At 57.9% G+C, this 19,945-nt stretch overlaps 1 protein-coding gene across 2 annotated transcripts in view; it reads right to left on the bottom strand.

The window, feature by feature from the left end:
• Positions 1–2,344: 2,344 nt before the first annotated feature.
• The window catches only part of CHST8 (carbohydrate sulfotransferase 8), a 129,022-nt gene continuing 111,421 nt past the window's right edge, over positions 2,345–19,945 (bottom strand). For both annotated transcript variants that reach the window (XM_047837205.1, XM_047837206.1), the window contains exons 3-4: positions 4,409–4,446; positions 2,345–3,854 (exon numbers count right to left, since the gene is read on the bottom strand). In XM_047837205.1, the coding sequence (XP_047693161.1) occupies positions 2,745–3,854; positions 4,409–4,446 (1,148 nt within the window). In that variant the 3' untranslated portion in view covers positions 2,345–2,744. The remainder of the gene's footprint in view (positions 3,855–4,408; positions 4,447–19,945) is intronic.

The following is a 19,945-nucleotide window of genomic DNA, read 5'->3' as shown; positions in this document are numbered from 1 at the left end:
GCCCAGTTCTGGGGTGGTGGGGAGACACCGGGAGGAAATCCCCGCGATCAGCCATGGGTGATCCCCAGAGAAAAAAGGCAGAGGAGGAGTTGGGGGAGTGAGGGCAGGCCACCTCCTGGTCCTGGGTTTCTCCTGGGGCTCCCAGCCCCACCAATGGGCTCAACCCAGAGGATGAAGTTGGCAAAGGCCTGGGAGGGGACGTGGGTGCTGGAAGACTCTCCATCTACGCCTGACCATGCGTCCCGGGCCCCTGTGTGTGTAGCCAAGCCTGTGGGGATGTGGGCAGGGGGGAAGGTTTGGCCGCATCGCAGAGGCCAGTGGTGCCCGAATCTCCCACCTGACCCCCTGGCTGGACATCACATCCCCCTTCCAGGGGACTCCAGGGTTTCTGTGGCTCACAGGCCCCGGGGGGAAGCACTCTACCCCACTTCCCACCCACCCAAACACCCACACACACACCCACACTTATTCATGTGTTGTCCTCAAGTCCTCAGGCTACATGAGGCTTGAGTCTGGGGTTGGGGGCTGGAGGCGTTGAGGTTCAGCACCACCTCGGTGGAGGTAGGGGAGGTCTCGGGGCTCAGGCCTCTGGCCTACAGTTGGAGGTCATGCTGGGGGCCATCAACTGCTCATCATGATCATTGGCTGGATTCTCTGTCACCACCCAGAAGGAAAACCCCTCTTGGATGGATATGTTGTGTGTGTACATCTGCCCAACTCAGGCCTGGTTGTCTCTGACTCTTCAGGAGTCAAGACGTCTTTTTTTGCTCCTATTTCCCACACACATTCCTCCCTCCCTCCCTCCCTCTCTTTCTCTCTCTCTCTCTCTCTCTCTCTCTCACACACACACACACACACACACGCACACACACCATGGGGGGATGGTCCCATGACAACCCGAATAGTCTCCAAGCAGCAGCCATGAGTGAAGTGTCCTTCAGGCTCCCAGAAGTTCCCTTTGCTGATCAGATGACATGGTGACACTGCCTCAGGCTTCACCAGATGCGTCCACGACCAGAGACACTAGCTTCGCGTGGTGATTTCCATCTCCCTTTTCCTTCCCTGCCTCCTCTCATGCTGACCTGGCCTTGGCAGAGGTACAGGATAGCCTCTCTGGCTCTCTGAGCCCCTAGGCATCCATCCGTCTCCCCACTTCCATACCCAAGAGCCCCTCGGGCACTGACCACAGCCTCCTTCTCACCTCTGTGAGTTCCTCCCTCCAGATGGCCAGCCCCTCCTGCTGGAACCTGGTAGGGGGTACTCACCCTGCTCAGGGTTCCTGGAGGCATGTGACCCCAAGTAGGTGGGAGGCAGCCTCATTTCCTTGTCCTACTTTTTAAGTTCCCAGAGCCCATGGTGGAGACACAAAGGAGGGAGCAGCAGGCACCAGCATGTCCCCTCCTCCTGGGCCCCAGCAGCCTCTCCCCCAGCAAATGGGAACCGATTGAGAGCACTCTCTTGGGGAGATCCGCAAAGAGACCCACAGAGAGAGTCAGAAGGGCATGTGGCTGACAGAGAGATGGGACCTGGAAGCAGACAGACAGACCTTTACAAATAGGCAGCAGTTTCCATTACAGACGAGACCCCCAACAAGAACGGCCACAGCCACACTCAAAGCTCCAACACACTTTGAGACCTTTCAAGAATCACCCTGGCTTTTGACCATCTCAGAGCCACTTCTGTGTATGAAAATATATACTTTGGGAGAGGTCTCCCCCTCCCCCGGGGGCTTCTGCTCCTCCCCCAGAATGTGGTCCCCTAGGGGTGGGCAGTCCTGAAATCTCTAAGGTGGCCTGGTCAGGTGAGTGGAGCCAGGGGCCAAGGCCAAGGTCATGAGGGTCTGCAGATGACAGAGATAAAGCCCTGCTTAGGGAGAGGGATAGCATCGATCCCCACCGGAAATGCCCACCCCCTGAGACCCTTGTGCAGCACCCCGCTGACCCCAGTGGTTTGCCCAGAGAGCTCTGGCCGTCCTCAGGGGGCCCCCACAAAGTGACGAGAAGGGACCCCAGTGGGCCTCCACAGGGATAGGTCTATTTTCTCCTTTCAGGATGAATGTGCTGGTACTGACAACAGAGAATCCTGTCTTGGCCTCAGGAGCCTGAGTGGGAGGTGAACGGGAGCTCCGCTCTCGCACAGGCCACTCCCACCCTGGGCTCCCCTGGGCGGGGCTTGCGGGTGCCCGGCTCAGGCTGTCCTGGGGGGGGGGGGGGGGGAGACAGAGCCCCCACAGCTTGGGGAAGGGTCCGTGTGTTCCCATGCCAACACAAAGTGTAGACACCGCTACTCTGGAAACCATGTGCTTTATTTGGAACCTCATTCTGAGGGAACCTCCCCCCTGGGTCATAGAAAAGCTGCAAACCACGTGGTTTGGTACAAGGCAATGGCTAAGGGACTGCAGGAAATCCCTTACCGCTGGGGCCCTCGTCCTCAGGGCCTCAGAATTCCCTGGTCATCCTGACTCTTGGCCGAGCTAGGCCTATGCAGCTAGGACTCCTGGGGTCCTGCTCAGCCCCCGGCATCTTCCTCAGCCGAGGAGTGAGAAAGTGGGTATGGAACAAGGGCCAGAGTCCCCACCCGAGGCCCGGGCCTCTGTCCTCCACCTCGGGCCAGCGGCACGGAGCAGCCACGGCTCCTCACATCCGCAGAGCCCTGTTGCTCCGGGTACGTGTCAGCTCTCGGGTGAGGGACCACGGAGAGTGGGATGCCCGCGGGGACAGGTGAGTGGCCGCGGGCCCCGCCCATCAGTACAGGTCTGCAAAGGGCTTGGAGTAGTTGAACATCAGGTAGTCCATGTAATAGAAGTCGTAGGTGCGCTGTCTCTGCAGGGCCGAGAGCTGGGTGAAGTACTGGTGGGTGATCTGGGCCGTGGTCCGGGCCTCCTGCGAGTGCCGGTCTTTGAACTGGGGGAAGGTCAGGTTCCGCGGCGCCCGGATGAGGCTCAGGAAGAAGTTGGCATCCTCCTCCATGCTCTCAAACTTGCCCACGAAGTCATAGTCGATGAGGCAGGGGCTGCAGAGCCGGCTGACGTGGTCCCAGTGGATGTCCATGCCCACGGGCCGGTGCACGTCCAGCAGGTACTGGACGAACTCGGGGAAGCGCACGCCGGAGCCCGTCCGCAGCGCCTCGCGAGAGGCGTTGGCCCGGTACCGGGCCAGGATGGCCTTGCCGAAGACAGGGTGGTAGTAGCTATTGGGGTGCTCGAACTTGTCGCGGAAGGCGGAGACCAGCCTCTCGAAGGGCTCGCGGACAAAGAGCATCTTGGTGTAGGTGCTGAGGCGGTGCAGGATGCCCTGGCGGTCAAAGGTGTCCAGCCGCCGGAGGGCGCTGCCGTAGTGCACGGTGTTGTGCTGGATGTCCGCGGTGGACGAGGCCAGCCCGGCCATCACCATGAGCACCCGCTTCCAGTTGGAGCAGCCCGCCTTGGGCACCTCGCAGTACAGCACCCGGTGGCGGTCCTCCACGAAGAGGCGGGACACGTGCCGGGGCGTGACCGCCCTGCGGCTGCTGCTCGCCCGGTACTTGGCGCACGCCTCGCGCATCACCCGCTTGCGCTCCTGCTGGCTCCGCTGCAGGGTGACCCAGTGGCCGGCCGCGGCCCAGGGCGCCGGCCGCACAAAGGCACCGGCCGAGCCGTTGGCCGGGACGGCTGCTGCAGCAGCGGGCGTCTTCTTGATGAGCAGCCGCCGGCGGCGCTGCCGCGGTCGCAGACGGGCCCCCATGTTTCGGGGGGCTCGAGGCCGGTCGGGTACCAGCAGGTTGAGGCCCCTTGGGGCCCGGCTGGACAAGTCTCGGGTGACCTTCTCCGTAGGGGCCTTCAAGTCACCATCCCGGGAACTGCCTGGTGGGAGATCCTGAGTCAAGAAGAGAAATGGTTATCAGGGTGGACACGGCAGCTGGGCGCCGAGGGTATCACAGGTCAGACGCTCACAGTGGCCGGGGTCCCTGCCCCCTCTGTGGCCTGAGTTTATTCCGGGTGAAGGAAGAGACTAGCTGACCCTGTGGGATTTGACCCCTCTGGTCTGAGCCTAGGTCCGGTCCCCAAACACCCCCACCCCTAGCTGGCCATGGTCTTGAGGCAGAGGTGCAGGTATCTTTTCAGCCACGAGATGGCGCAGGCCTCCCAGGAACCTGCACCTGGCGAGGCGAGCCGGCGGGAGCCCGCGGCCTGAGGAGGCTGGCGCAAATTTACTGCCTCTATTAGCACAAGTCCAAAGCTGCCATCCGACAGGAAAGGGAAATTCATGGGGCCAAAGCCGTGGGCTTTGTTCCCAAGGCCCCTGGGAAGGACCGGATGCATTTTTCTTTCCAAGAATGAATTCAACATGAGCTCCCAGTGTTCTCCCCTGCCCTCCCCAACTTTCCCCAGGCTGCCGGTGCTGAGATTTATCTGACTCTCAGAACTCACGTTGTAGGGCTGCTGTGGCCTGATGCTGAACTTTATTCCTGAAAAGCAGAGAGGACAATATTAGCAGCAGAAGTACCATGTGGCTCCCAAGGACCTGCTCACGGGCTCTTGATGCTGGACACGCGGGCTGCAGGGCACTGGGGGTGGGATCTGCGAAAAGGCAGTTCAGGGGGGACAGAGAGGAGCAGGCATGGCTCAGTGTGAGGGTCCCTCAACTCCTCTACCCACATGGAAAATGAGGGTGCAGCAAGATGTGGTCCCACAGGCTCCCAAGCTGATGACTTCTCAGTATCTTACCTCCCAATGTGACCTGGAAGGTCTCGAAAGGGGCCCTGCCCAGGTGTGTCCACACATCTGCTCAGTGGAACAGCCAGGAATCTCACAGCACTGCCCCACACCCCCACACAACCTCACGCTATCATTAAGCCATGGGGAGAGGACCCTTCAGAAAGCTCTGCCCATCCTCTCTATGCATTGTCCAGCCCTCGATCTAGTCCATGTAGAGTTTCTGTACTTGGAATCCCACATACACCCACACCTTTGCACACACAGGCCTGGGAGTGGAACACATGCCTTCCCTTGGATGTGCCTCCCCACTGGCTCTGGGGAGTCCTCTAACCTAGGCATCTACTTCGAGATTTTGGCCAACTCGGCTGGCCCTGGGGCTCTGGCGTGAGCTGGCCACCTCCTGCTCACGCTGGTCTCCCCCAAAGGGCTGAGCAGAGCCCAGGCGTGGAGTGATTGTCCGGCAAGCACTTGGCACTGGAAGAAGATGAAGACAGATCAGTGCATTGCTGACCACACCCCGCAATGTCCCCCCCTTCCCTTGAGCTTCGCTGAGGCCAAAGTCACCGGGATAACAGGCTCTGGGGAAGTGAACCTTTGGTCAGAGAAGATGATTCTGCTTCACACTCTGGTTTGTTTTGAAGGAGGTCCAAGGGAAACAAGAGGATTTCCTTTGGGGGAACTTATTTCGGAGTCTCGGTCTCCTTCCCCCATCCCTGCCTGGCCACAAAGGCATCATCCCAGAGCGTACTTCCAGCTCTGGTGCCACGGAAGCGGCAGTTTCTACTCTGAGGCTTTGCCAAAGGCCACAGTCACAATCAGAACCAGCCACCCTTTAAACAAGCGAAGACTTGAACTTCCAGTTGGCACGATGGGGCACACCTGACCGAGTTCCGGCTGCTGCTGGGCTGTGTGTGCGAGATGTCCTGGGCGCCCAGCATGGGGCCCCATGGGGGTCCTGCCGTCTCTGTATACATGGTATAGGTCCAGTGGCTGGAGCCCAGCTGCTGAGAGGACATCCAGGTCCTCTGTCCCTGACCCAGGGACTCTGCCGATTTCTCCATGAGGTCCAGTCTTACAGGTTCAGCCACTGCTATGACCCTGACCTCATACTGGTCAGTCTGAGGATGTGCCTACACGTCTCCTTCATTCACCAGCTACCGAGGAGGTGGGGACGCGAGGTCACCCCTGGGCTGGAAAGCCGACATTCCCGGGGCCTACTCGGAACTTCTTCAAGTTCCAAACGTGGCACAAGGGTGGAACGTGGGCATGCTGCATGTTTCTTTTGTTGCAATTCTTTTCTTTGATCCCTTTGGGCTGGGAACAGGGGTGTGCCCTTCCCCGGGCAGAGGACAGGGTGTCCGTACCTTCCTGGGCATCCCCAAGCTTATGGGCAATATGTGTGTACAGGTGGGGGAGCCCTGAAACAGGGCTTCCAGACTCTTCCACGGAGGCTGAGGGGGAGCTCCACATAGAACTGGCTGCACCCCTTGGGGCATGGGATGCACGCAGTGGGTACTTGACCCTGAGACAGGAGTCTTTTCACATTGAAAAGGGGTCCTCACCAGGGTCCCCTTCTCATCCCAGAGCCTGCCAGCCCCCCTCCCCCCGCCCCTACCCTTCTCTGCCTCATTCCAGCCTGAGCTTCTCCAGCTCCTTTCTCTCTGACACACGCGGGTTTCCTCCTGCAGCCAGTGATCACAGGTCTCTTCACCAAAAGGGACTCACTGCACGTTCAGTTTTCCTCCACTCTGCTGGGTTTCCTTAATTATTTTCTGCTGGTGACGGCAGCTGGCTCTGCTAAATCACCTCTCCTCCTCAGAGTCTCAGATACGGGAATTTACTCTGCTTGTCAATCCTGTCAACTCGTCAAGGTATGGTGGCACTTATTTATATTCCTTTTCTAGAGCAAATGAGTCATGCCAGATTTGGCCAAGAGTGGGACGCAAAAGCCGCTCTCAAAAGGCACCCTGCCAGCCGGTGGAGCTGGACAAGGATGTGCTTCTGGAGATGTCAGCCCTCACAGCTGTGATCTCCCGCTGGCCCTGTCCTCACAGCCTGGAGGGCGGTGGGCTGTGGGACCTGTCCCATTTTATCTGTGCAGACTGGACAGAAGGGTGCTGAGCCTCAAGGGGGTTTTCGAGGTTGGCCCACTTGAAGGCTGGAGAGAACATTCCTGCTGGACGGAGCCCCGGTCTGGGGGAGTCCCTGACCTCTTGGCCACTTTTACCCAATAAAGTCAACTCGGCTGCAACTGTCCCCTTTGAAAAGAATAACTGTCTTGTGGAAAACCCAGCAACAGATCTTACGTGGAGCCCGAGTTTGCCACAAGCTGTATGTTCTCAACCTTTCAACTTACCGCAGCTCACTTGGCAAAGACTGACCCTCTCCCATATGCCATTTTGGAAGAAAGACAGGAAGTTAATGAAGGAAATGTAACAGGCTCTTCCCCCTGCCAGGGGCCCACTGGCCCTACTTTTCCTGTGGAAGAAGCCACTCTTCCATGCACTGCTTGGATAAAAGCCAAAAAAAAGATCACCCCTAGCTCTGAGCAAGTGAAGGCCTTGGGTGCCTTGAGGCTGGGGTCTGCATACCCCACAGTGGGCTGCATTCAGGACACTGGACAGCTCTGTGGAGTGACCAGGGAAGGGCAGCTAAGGGTCCTACGTCTGCCGCACCCACGAAGAAGGTATTGCCACCAGGAGCCACCAGACTCAGTGCCGTGGGGGGACTTATGCCGGGGTGGGGGTGGGGGGGCGGCGGCGCTTGGCTTCAATATAACCACCACCAGCCCCTCCCAAGCCCTCGAATGGACATGCAATCAAATAAAAACAGTGGGCTTGCTGAGCAACACAAGCCACAACCCCTAGCCTCCTTTTCCATTTGATGTCACCAATGTTGCCGCATACCTCCGCGGTCTCCCTCGCCCCCACCCTGCGGCAGAGGAATCCCAAGGCCGGTCATGTACATGCTCCACGTTCAGCGTCTGAGTTACCTGTCTTCTCCTTTCAACATAATGTTAACAATCTGTAAGGGAGCTTCATCCCCTGCACGGTGAGAAAAAAACAACCACTTTCTCTTTCTGGACAGATGACATTTGCAGAGCGGTTGAAACACAGGCTGTACGGTAAGAGTGAGCATTGGTGAGAATAAACAAGGCGTGAGTTATTGAGACTGCCAAGTGGGCTCCACACTGTGAACTCTTCATTGGCTGAGGGTTTTCGTCTGAGTGTTTGGCTGAAAGCTTGCTGGTTACCTGCCAAGGGGAGGCAGAGGCTGATGATGGTGTATGTGCCCAGTTTCTTATAATTAGGCTGTGAAGCCTGGGTCTGGGGCAGAGCTGCGGAGGGGGCTTCATGGTCACATGGGCTGCTGCCTCCTTCTCTCCGAGTCACAGGAGAGAGACCTGCTGGGTTCAATTCTAAAGCCCTAATCTCTGATGCCCAGGACCCACAGAGGGTCAGGCTGTGTAGACCGGCGACACTGATGTGAGTTAAAACAGGACCCGAGTCCCTGGAAAGGGCTGGAAGTGCCACATGAACCCTTGGTTGACCACGTCGGAGGACAGCGACTGCTATTCTGGCTGCTCAAATCTCAGTCCCAGGTCCTGATAAGTGGGGAGAGGGTCCTGCTACCCTGAACGCTGCGGCCTGGGGGCAGACAGGGCTGCCCCAGAGGAGTCAGACCTGCAAAGGGAAACAGATGGGAGAACGGAAGGGGCCGGCAGGGCCCTGGGGCATGGGTGTGAGTCCACAGTCCCTGCTCTGTGCAGTCTCAGACCTGTGGTCCTTGGATCCTCAGAGCTACATCGAACTGTGTACCCTGGATCATCTGGTGGCTGTGCCTGCGTGGCCACCATCATCCGTTCTGTCCACTTCTGCTGCCCAACAGGCCAGGAAACTCCCAGGGCTTTCAGGCTGGCCTGAGCCAGGGAAGACACTGGAAACAAGGCCCCCACTGCATCTTGCTTCCCCCCATGTATGAGATACAGAGTCCAAGCTTCGGTCCCACCCCAGACTCCTGGCAGGCGTGTCTGTTGGATGAACAGCGTTGCCCTGCTCTGCTGTTCACAGAAGCTCCCGCACTGAACACATGTGCCGTGAGAAAGGTCTCTGTGCCGTGGGGCAGCCGGCAGGGCCCGGCAGCGTTCGGGTCCTCACGCAGTGGTGATGAGCCACAAGGAGTGAGGCAGGGATGCTGGCAGGAGAAACTGAGCCAGGAGGGTGCGCCTGCTCATTGGGATCAGGGGAGAAAGCCCTGAGGGAACTGCCAGGCCCCGCTCCGCAGGAAGTACAGAAGGGCTCTGAATGAGGGGCTCAATTCGTCCTCCGTGACCAGGCCATATATATGCGGGGGGTTTATTTTAAGGAATTGGCTCATGCAATTGTGGGGGCTGGCAAGACCAAAATCTGCAGGCTGGAGAGGCAGGGCAGAGTCAATGTCGTAGGACGAGTCTGAGGGTCCCCTGGAGGCAGAATTCTCTCCTCCTTGGAGGCCCTCAGTCTTTTCTCTTAAGGCCTTCAACTGATTAGACGAGGCCCACCCACATTATGGGTAACCTGCTTTACTCTAAGTCTACCGACTTAAATATCCACTACCTCTAAAAACATAGCTTCACAGTAACATCTAGACTGGTGTTTGACCAAACATCGGGGCACGGCAGCCTGGTCAAGTGGACACAAAATTAACTGTCACAAGGGGTGTAATAATTTCTTAGGGCTTGCGGTAACAAAGCACCACCAAACTGGGTGGCTTAAAATAACAAACACAATTCTCTCACAGTTCTGGAGGCTATATGTCTGAAATGAAAGTGTCAGCAGGGCCGTGTTCCCTCCACAGCCTCTTCTAGCTCTTGGCAGCCCCAGACGCTCCCTGGCTTGTGGCCACTGAAAACCAGCCTCTGCCCCCATCTTCCGTTGTGTGTGCCTGTCACTTTTCTTCTTCTTCAAAGGACACCAGTCATTTTGAATTAGAACCCACCCTAATGACCTCATCTTAACTTGATCACATCTGCAAGGGCTCTATAAGGTCATATTCACTGGTCCCAGGGTTTGGGACGTCAACATAATTTGGGGGAGGTGACACAGTTCAACCCCTAGCAGGGGGTAATGTGACCTCAGGGGGCTTTAAGAGCACTCTAGAGGCAGGGCAGGAAGAGTCTGGAGGAGGTGAGAAAACATGTCCCCAGCTGATCAGTAGACTGTGTTAGTTCTCCATGTTCTTGGGCAAGGACCATGTCTTTTCTGTGTCGGACAGTCTGGCAAAATGCCTAGCACACAGCAGGAGCTCAATAAATGCTCGTGGAAAGGCTGGTGCTCCTTGGACTGAGAGCTGCCCCTGGAGGAGCTTCTCCAGCTCGGTCTAGCAGCCTGTCCACGCCACCCAGGAGGGGTGGTTAGATCTACGACGCACCCAATTGGCGGCCTCCCCTTGCCATATGTGGGGCACCAGGCCAGGCCTGTGGCCCCAATGTGGCCACACCTCCTCTGGCTCTTCTCCCACCAACTCAGGCTCTGCCCTTTTGAGGGGCAAACCCCTCATCGGCCTCTGATGCCTCATTGTGAGCCGCTCCCTTCCTCTGGGCAGGTTGTTAATTTATGCAGATGAGATGCAAAACTGAAGTTTAAACACACTCAGCAATTAGAGGGCAGCCTGGACTCAAGGCACAGAATTCAGACGGAAGAAGCCTCACAGAAGGGTCTTAAATTCTCACTTGTGATCACAGGAAAATCCGACTCATTAAATTCTCTGCTCGGGCTCCATGCACAGCCGTGCCCGCCTCTGCTGCCCCAGGCCCAGGGCAGGGAGACAGGGTTCCCGGCTGCTCTGCGGTCAGAGTGTGGACCTCAGGGAGAGTGAGGAGCCAGGCCAGGAGCGCCCCGCCTCCCACCCCGGCAGGGGGGTGGGTGGTGCCGCAGGACCCTCTCCTCTTGCCTCAGCCTCTGTGGGTGGGCTTCTTCCAGTTGTTCGAAGACCACCAACCTCATGGTGAGGCGACACAGTAACCCCTGACCCTTGGCCCAGACCAGAGGAGGGGCTTCCCCTCCCTTCTCCTGGAGACTCCACTCGGAGTCATAGCTTTCAACAAGGGGTCATGTATTTTAAAAGAAAAGAGAGCAAGAGCACAGCTGCGTGACCTTGGACAGATCCCTCGACCTCACCGAACCTTAGTTTCCTCATCTGTGAGATGGGATAAAAACACCCATCTTGCAGGTCCATAAATGTGCAAATGAAACATGCACGGTGCCTGGCACAGAGAGCCCATGGGAGGGAGGCCGCCAGAGCCTGGGGCTCCTATCGCCGGGTCACCTTCACAGCAGCTGAGTTCCTCTGAGCCCAGCTCCTGCACCAGCGCGGGGACTCTGGGACCTGTCTGCAGAGGAGGGAAGCAGGAATCTTCCCGTCTCGGGCTGATGGGCACCTGACGGCTCCGACCACTACTTGTTTTGTTTAGCGATTCCATTCCCTCGCCTCCGTGATTAGGATCCACGATTCAACTGGGTGGTTCTCTGTCAGCTCAGCCTGGGCGGCGAATTCCCTTTCGGCTGTCAGAGTGGGGCACTGGAGCTGCCTGTCAGTCAACCAGCCAGCCAGTTAGCCGGTCTGCAAACCCAACAGCTGTTCTGCTTTTCCACACTCACCCATCTGCCCATCACTTGAAGGGATGTCCCTGAGCATCTCCCCCCACTCCAGTATCCCTGCCTATCCACAAGGAAGGGGTCCCCAGCTCCTGCTCCAAAGCTCTCCTCTGTCAGAGCCTGGGGGCAATTCCTACCATGTTGGGGGGGTGGGTCGTGCACCCCCCCCCCCCACAGGGGCCACGCACTGCACTGTACCTCCACGTGTGCATGTCACATGGAACCAACGAGGGACAGCATGCACACTGAGGGGGTGCATCACACTGCTTTTCCGTGCATGCATCCTGCCGTGTGACGCAGCGTGCTCTGGGTGGGGAGCGTGTGTGTTCACGTCCGTGCACAGCTTCAGAGAGTACGTGGCGCATGGCTTAGAACAGGTCATGCCTTTCTTGCCTTCATGTGTTCTTTCAACACAGGAGCCTGGAAGGATTAGCAGGAGCCTGTGAATGCTGCTGCAGGGGAGGGAGAATGAAGTTCCTGACACTGGCCGGCTAAGCCCCAGTGCCCCCTGGCGGCCCATCTCTGCCTCCCCTGCAGGCGACAGAACAGAGCATGCTGGCCAGCACCGTTTGTCCATTCTCTACACATGGACTGAGCACCTGCGCGTGCCAGGCAGAGTCTTACACACCGGTGACCGTGTCCTGGCCATGAATGGGACAGTCATGGCCCCTGCCCTTGTGGAGTTTACGGTCTAGCCAAGAAATGAGGCACGGAGCAGTTCACGTGTGATGGTTGCAGGGGCGCGTCAGCAGGTGGCATGTGACAGGGGAGGGGTATCAGGTGAGGTCTCCCTAAGGTAGTGACAAGTCATCGGCGCCTGGGGGTAACGAGGGCCTTCCTGTAGGAGATCGCCTTGCACCATGAGACCAGGGCTTACGGGATGAAGGGACAGAGAGACCGAAGGGTGTCGAGAAATGTGGCTGGCGGGGGGCAGCAACCTGGGGGCCCTATCGTCCTGGCAAAGACCCCTCGTCTTATCTCCTGAGGCCCAAGGGGAGTCTACAAAGGTTTTAAGTTGGCAGCTATTTGGAACTTAAGGACCATTCTGAGATGAAGAGCGGAAGACAGAAGCAGAAAGGGTGGTCCACGGTTGTTGCCACCGTCCAGCGAGGACACGTGTGAGGCCTGAATGCCGGCACTCATGGCAGAAGGCAGAGGAAGACGTGGCGAGTATTTCGGGAGGAATGAGCAGGGAGGTGCACGGTGAATGCTTAACCCTGGCTCCCTGCGTGGTGGGGAGGAGCAACTCTGTAGTGCTTGCGGATTCCTGTGGTGTAAACACTTCTCCATGGCCGATTTCAAGCTAGTGATGTGAACAGGGGGTTGGGCCCTTGTGGGCTGCTGGTGCAAGCCAGCTCTGGGTCAGTACCACCTGGGGACTGACTGGGAGCAGAATAAGGGAGATTTTGGTTTCTGGCTTGAGCAGTGGGACCCTGATGCCATTTCCTGGGGAGGGGGTGCAGATCCACATTGAGTTTGAGAGGTCTACGGGGTCTCCCAAGTGTAGACGTCCAGAGGGCAGACGGAGGATGCGGGAGAAAGGGATGAGCTGGGCGGACGTATGTGTGCAGAAGCAGGTCCGGGCCTGGGGTTGTCCCGGGCCTGGCGAGGGTGCGTGAGAGGAGGGGGCAAGCCGGGCTGCGGCAGCCAATCAGAGTCTGCCTTTTGTCCAGAGCCCACAGGGAGCCACAGACTCAGGTTCTGAGCGACTGTGGCCAGGTCAAACGGCACTCCTCCTGCTTGGCTGTCAGGGGCCTAATTTGGTGTAAGTATCGGTGAATTCCCACCAGAGGTTTCCAAGAAATAAAAATGAGTGAGTCATGCTGGAGCCTGAGGCTGCCTGTTTGCAGGGGGAAGTGCCCGCGACACCAACTGGCCCAGCCCCGTGACGGGCGCTTCTTCACTGGAACCCAGTTGGGCCATCAGAGGCCGCCGGCGGGGCAGCCTCATTCCTCTGGTGGCCCCGTCACAAGATAATGATCGGTCCAGCTCTGGCTGGCTTCAGGATGTGTCGTTCCGGCTGCGGCGTCAATTACTGAGCTGGCCTGTGGCTGTCAGACCCGTCACAGCCGCTGCCTGCGATACCCTGAGAGCCGCAAAAGTAAATCCGTTCTAGCCGATGCTTCCTTGGAGCTCCCCACTCCCCAGCCACCCTGGGCCTGCTGCAAGAGCCGCTCTGTCCTGAGGGACGCACTCCAGGCCCCCCAGGGGTGGGGGTGGGGGAGTCAGGCTCCTGGAGGCGGGCCCACAAAGGGGCTGCCTAGGGGGCTCAGGGACGGAGGCGCCCCCGAGGCCGTGCACACGTGGTCACCCCTACTGCCCACCGATTGCACCCAGAGGGGCCCCGAGCCTGGGCAGCAAGCCCTCCCTCCCAGCCTGACTCCGCAGCTGCAGCTTTAGGCTCTCCGGTACCACAGAGGCCGTGGAACGGCAGCTGCATTTCAGGGATCGTCCCATGTGCCCCTGAGCAGAACAGAGCCTCTGGCGACGCACAGGTCACCAGGGTAAGCCTGGAGTTGCTTGGAGCACTTGCGGGTAGGAGCTGGCAGTCAGTCCAGCTGATCCCTGCCATGCGCCTGGAGAGCTGCAGTCCATATCTGAGAGGAGATGTGACTCCCGAGGCGCGGCCTTGAATGTCAAGTCACATCCAACCAAGGAACTGGGCCCCCAGCAGCTCAGGGAGCCTCTGGCCAGCTTCTCTGAGGGGCAAGGCCTGGAGTATAGCAGTAATCTTGGCCTTGGTGGATGCTGACTGCAGGGGACACCACCGTCGCTGGACATCCAGCCAAGACCCACCTCCTTTCCCTTCTGGCAGGCCAGCCCTTGCTTCTGCCCAGCCCGGTGCCCTGGGGTCCGGCCAGCCGAGGGCCACACTGGGCTGGCTGTGGCCTGACCGCAGCAACCCCAGGCCATCCTATCCTCTCACCACTGTGTGGTGGGCTGGGCTCCACACCCACATCACACACTCACACAAAGACTCACAGCCCCCGGCTCAGGGAAGGTGACCAGTTCTGGGGCACTGACAGCATGGCTGAGATAAGACGGAGGGCCCTGCCAGCTGCATATTCAAAGGTCTTTCTAGAGGCAACTGGGGAACGGCCCAGAGAAGAGTAAGGCCTAAAGGAAGGGCAAAACTGGTTAGGATTCTTACATCCTAACACAGGTGAGAAATGGGGTGCCTGAGCTCAGGCAGTGTGGGGAGATGGGAAGAGGAGGGAGGGCTGCAGGGCTCGGTGAGCTGGTGTGTGAGGGGGAGGGTAGGAAAATGTCCATCCCCCCCCCACACTGTCACAGCGAGGTCCAGGGGGACAGAGGGCCGATAGGGGAGAAGACCCGACCCCGAGGTAGGCCATATCGATGCAGAGACACGAGATTGAGTAAGGCTCGCAGACAGAAGCTCTCAGCTGGCAACAGTGCAGCGCGTGGGTAAAAACTGTCCAGACACAAACCATGCAGCCCAGCCCTGCGCCTTCCAGCATCCTTGAGAGCACAGCCAACATAACGCCGCATAACAACACCCTCGTTAGCTCTGAGCACAGGAATATTAAGTAGAACCAAACCCTGCAAATGTCATCCAGAATTTTCACAACTGTGATGTGCACTGAGAACTTGCCGAAGTCTTTAAGGCAACCTCTTGGCCGAGACTCCGGGTCCCCTCCCGTCTCCAGCGTTTTGGGGGACGCTTCCTTAACTATGAGAGGCCCCATCTGCTGGGAGCCCAATGCCCTTTGCCAGGGTGGGGAGGGGCTGCCGGGCTTCTGGAAGGCACTGTCTGAGGTCTCTGAACCTTCCCTTCAAGCTCAGCAGGTGTCTTCAGGAAATGAGAGCTGCCGGCCTTGCAGATGGAGCCTGGTCCCGTGTAATGGCTGCTCGAAGGTGGTGGGGGTCTCTATGAAAGAAGGAGCTGGCGACGGTCCTGAGCTGTTTTCCGGCTTCCTTTGAAGTCCCACCGGCGGCAGCTCTCAGGACGACGTGAGCCATCGCAGGCACAGAGACGGCCCCACCCGGCTGCGTGTTTTTCCTGCGGAATTAAGACTCTCCCGTCTTCCAGACGACCCGGCGTGTGTTTTGGGCACCTCTTTGCAGTTGTGAATATGCTATTCCAAGAAACAAAAGGAGCCCGGCTTGTGCCTTCGGCTTTCCACGCCTGTGTGTGGTGCGTATGAGGCGCTGCTGGTGGAGGTGTGTGTATGGGCCGTCCACTCTAGAATTAATGATTCGCGAGCTGGGCGAGAGTTGTGCAGCCCACCGAGGCGTCTTCTGCAGGATTAAACGTCATTCCTTCTAATGACTTGATTTATGTCTGGAGGTTTACAGCTCCAAACAAAATATCGTGATGATGGCAATAAATCACGCCGGGGCTGCTTACAAACGGCAACGAGCATGTTTTCTGTTTGTTCGGGAGGTGGTTACAGAGCGAGGGGGTGCTGTGTAGAAACACAGGGAGAGCACAGGACACATGGGGTGTGGGGGCAGTGGGCAGCGTGAACGGGGTGCAGCAGGCTTTGAATACCCGAGGCTTTGTGAGAATTTGCGATTGGAGACGGCGGGGATTTTGGAAGAGCGGGACGTGTACAGGAAGGGCACTACCCTGGGTGCTGGGGGCAGTCATGGGTGGCGGACCTCCTGAGAATGTCATTTCCAGCTTTCAACCGCTGTCTGCCCGGCTGCATCCCTAGCGAAGAGCATGAGCTAGCTGAGGTCAGGGCAACGGATCCTCCCAAGGATGACACCTTTCCTCTGCGCTCAGGACAGCTTCTGGAATACACCGGGGCCATCTTCTAGTCTGCAGCCCCGTCTTGGGCGGGGAGAGAGCAGGATGGGTCAGGCTAGAGCTGCTCTGTAGGGCTGAGCTCCTCAGGAGAGTGAGGACCAATCCGGTTGCAGACAGGCGCTCCTGGGCTGGCATCTCTCACTCAATCAGTAGAGAGTGATCGCTTCCCACTGAGACCTCACCCTGCCAAGAAGAGCTCAGAGGAACACTGACGTCAGCCTCAAGGTTCAGGAAGAAACTGGCAGCTCCCGTCCTTGGCTGAAGTATTCTGTCAGAGACGCCGTCACCCATGCCCCCAACATCTGGGACAGGCTGACCTTGTGAGGCAGGGCAGGAACTGGGGAAGGCATGGGGGGTGGGGCACAGTGCAGCAGGACCATGCCCGCCAACCAGCTACTGCTCTGTTCTGGCCAGAAGTCTGTGAGAGCAGAAGCCTCCTCCTCGGTGAAATTAATCCTGTCCCTGGCATCTAAGCCCTGGGAAAGAGGATGGGAGGAGGTAGAACTGGGATCAAGTGTCAGGGAGGGTCTATTCATCCCAGGGGAACACAGCACGTCTCTTCAAGGCAGAGATGTGTCGTCCTCAGAAGAGCCCACGGCCTAAAATGCCACATCAGAGACACTGCCTATAAGACGTCGTGTTACAGGGTGACTCAGGAATGCTGGGCACTGGGAGAAAGTGATCCACTACCAGGTGTGTGGCCCCAGCCCCTGCTCACGGCACATTTGACTGGCAAGTGGGGGTGGGGGGAGTCTCGTGTGTTGTACAAGGGGTGTCTTCCACGTCAGATGTGATGGAGCACAGGTGATGGGAAGACGGCACGTGGGTGGCACACTGGTGGCAGCTGGGCGTGTGGGTGGGTGGATGGTGGGTGGTGGGTAGATGGTTCGAGATCCAGAGGAAAGGATTTGAGACAGAGGCCAGGCAAGCGCTAGGGCTGGACAGGTGGGTAGCTGGAGAGGAGACAGGGATGGGGAAGCCACAGGGCCACACACAGGCTCCAGTCCAGCCCCGCTGGCTAAAGGCACAGCCTCTGGTTGTGCCTTCCCTGGAGGCAAGAGGGACAGCTCCAAATCGAAGGTAAGCCAGGGTCCCCAGTGACCCCCTTGGGCCCTGAGGGTACGTGTCTCGCTGTTGCGAAAAATGACCCTTCCCTTTCCACCAAACACCAGAAGCCATCTCCGACGGCAGAAGACAAAGCTCTGTCCATCTTTGATTAAAACAAGGGCAAAAATAAAATGCTGTTTGTTTTCTGAAGTCTGGCAAATTTCGATAATGAAACCCTTAGAACGTATAATACCGAAACCTTTCTAATTCCAGGCAGATAAGGAATAATGGTAACGTTATTTCAACTTCAGAAGCAAGAAATAACCTTTTATCACCTAATTTAACAATGTTACTGGGAAAATATGTTAGGAGAATGTAAAATGCTATTTAAATGATAAAATATGCTGTCTCGGATGGCAAGGGTTTTAATTGCCACGATCAGAGTCCACACACACTTCCACGCCAGCTCTGACAGACACTGCTAATGACGGTGGCCATAACGAGGCACGGCGGATGGGGTCACCACTGATTCTGCCACCTCCCCTGGGAACTGCCAAACCCGACAGCTGCCCGGGCTTCTCGGTGCTCATCAACATCACTGCCTTGTGAAGTATGAATCGGTTCCGATATTAATATTAATCGGCCAACACATTAATATTAATCAGCTCATATACACTTCCCATGACAACGAGAGATAAAGGAATCTTATTATGTGGTGGATCAGGGAACACGGAATATCTAAGCGTACTTCCTTGGGAGGCACAGCATAAAGGAGCCTAAGCCTCTTAGGCATGTCGTCTCCGCAGAGAATGGACCTGGGGTGCACGCATGGGCAAAGTCACAAGCAGGGAAAGTGAATTCCTCTCCGAGGGGCAGGGAGGTGTTTCTCCCCAGTGGGTGAGCAGGTTGGGGGGACGGTGGCGGGTGTGGGAGGCTCCCACAGCCCTTCCGCGTGGGGCGCGATCTGCAGGACCTTCCCCGGGGACCAGCAGGCTGCAGAGAAGTGGCCCCCGGACTATCCACAACGGGACAACTCTGCCCTGACCCCCAACCCACCTGGCCCTGGTGGAGGGGAAGTGTTGCTTTTGTATTTGTTCATTTGGGGCCTGGTGGTGCTTGAGGACAGAAGGGGAGCTAAAGGAATGCTCTGTGCTCTTAGGCATTTCAGCAGGCTTGGTTTTACTATCCCTGTTCTGCATGAGGGCAATGAGTCTCAGGGAGGTCGGGTGTCCCGCCCTTGTCCACACCGCTGGTTGGCTGGGTGGGTGGCAGAGCTGGGGTCGGGGCCATAGCTGACTCTGTGCCCTCGTTCTAACCATCAGGTAGCTCGGGGGACAGTGGGCTGGCCAGGGAGGAGGTCACAGAGGTCTCAACACAGCCATCACAGGTCCGAACGGGCACCGGGGGTTCCTCCAGGGGTTCCTCAGGAGGCCAGCCTGGCGGGCGGTGGCGGGTGGGGGGGAGGCGGAGGTGCAAAGGCAGCGTCCTCTCCGCAGGGCTCGCTTCCCGGCACACTCACTTGCAGACAGCCTCCACAGGCAAAGGCACATCTGAGCACAATTAACATTTTAAGCACTAATTATTTTACTTGGGTGTCTAAGTCTGAGGATCCTTCAATTTCAGTATAATTGGAGAAAAATGGTCATCAGTTATTGAACAGCAGGGGGGCGGCGCCATGATTCCCCAACACCAAGCCGAGCCGAGAATCATCCGAACATATGGGTCCCCGAAGCAGCCGCCGGGCGGCCGTGCCAGGCGAGGGTGCGGTGGGCGGGCCTTGGGCACCCTGCCCCACTGTCCCTGACATCTGGTGGGAAGGCTTTCGGGCCGAGTTAATGACTCGCCTTTTTATCTTTTCCATTTTGTTCCATTTTCTGCAACAGCATCTGTTGCAAGGAAACCAAATGCAAGAGGAAATGGGATTCATTATTAAAAGGAGAGCTTATAACGTCCCCTTCGCTCCCCCTTGTACTTGATAATAATCTGAGCTCATAATGAAATCCTCGGGCCCTCCCTGGCACGGCTAGAAGGGTTGCAGGGGTGGGTGGGGGTGCACTTGCCTGCTGAGGGACGGCTGCTATTCTGGAAGGGAGGCTCAGGGCGAGGGGCTTCGGCCCACCGCCCACTACTGCCTCTCCTCTCCCTGGGGGGTGGGTGCCTGGTGTCCAGCGTCTCATGGGAGAACCATGAGGCTTTGGTGTCCAGACTTGTGGAAAACTACAAAGGAGGTTTTATTTTGCTTCGCCTATTTTTTTCCTTTGGTCTCCTCTGAGCAACCAATTAAGGGGATGAATAGCTCTGGACCCCTGACAGGGAGACTGAGAAGGTGGGCCTCCCGGAGCCTGGCTGCTGGTGCGGGGGGTGAGGGGGGTGGTGCGGCTCTCTCTCCCTCTGGGTAGCCTCTGTGGACTGCCTGCGGGTGGGGGCCCAGAGGGAGGAGTGGTCTAAGACACAGGCGGCTGGTAACTCTGGCCTCTCCTCAGGGACAGGCCCTCAGGCCCAGGTAATCCCAGAGGGCAACGAGCAACAGACTCCGAGGAGGCAGCGGTCTGTCCCCCTTGGTGACTTCGCTGGGGCCAGAGCCCCCGACGAAGGCATCTAGTTTTGTATCCTCCCAACCCTCACTGTGACCCCTATGATCCCAATCACTGACTCCGAGAGGGTCTCCTCAGTGACCCATGCTGTCACCATCCCCCTCAGCACACCCTGCTTGGGTCCCATTTCTCTCTCAGGTTCCAGACCTGTTTGCCTCTCCTTCTCGGGGAGGGTCCCCATTTCTTGGGCAGGCCTGAT

Source organism: Prionailurus viverrinus, chromosome E2 (assembly GCF_022837055.1).
Source record: "Prionailurus viverrinus isolate Anna chromosome E2, UM_Priviv_1.0, whole genome shotgun sequence".
Classification (NCBI taxonomy): Eukaryota; Metazoa; Chordata; class Mammalia; order Carnivora; family Felidae; genus Prionailurus; species Prionailurus viverrinus.
This window is presented reverse-complemented; position numbering and strand designations above follow the sequence as displayed.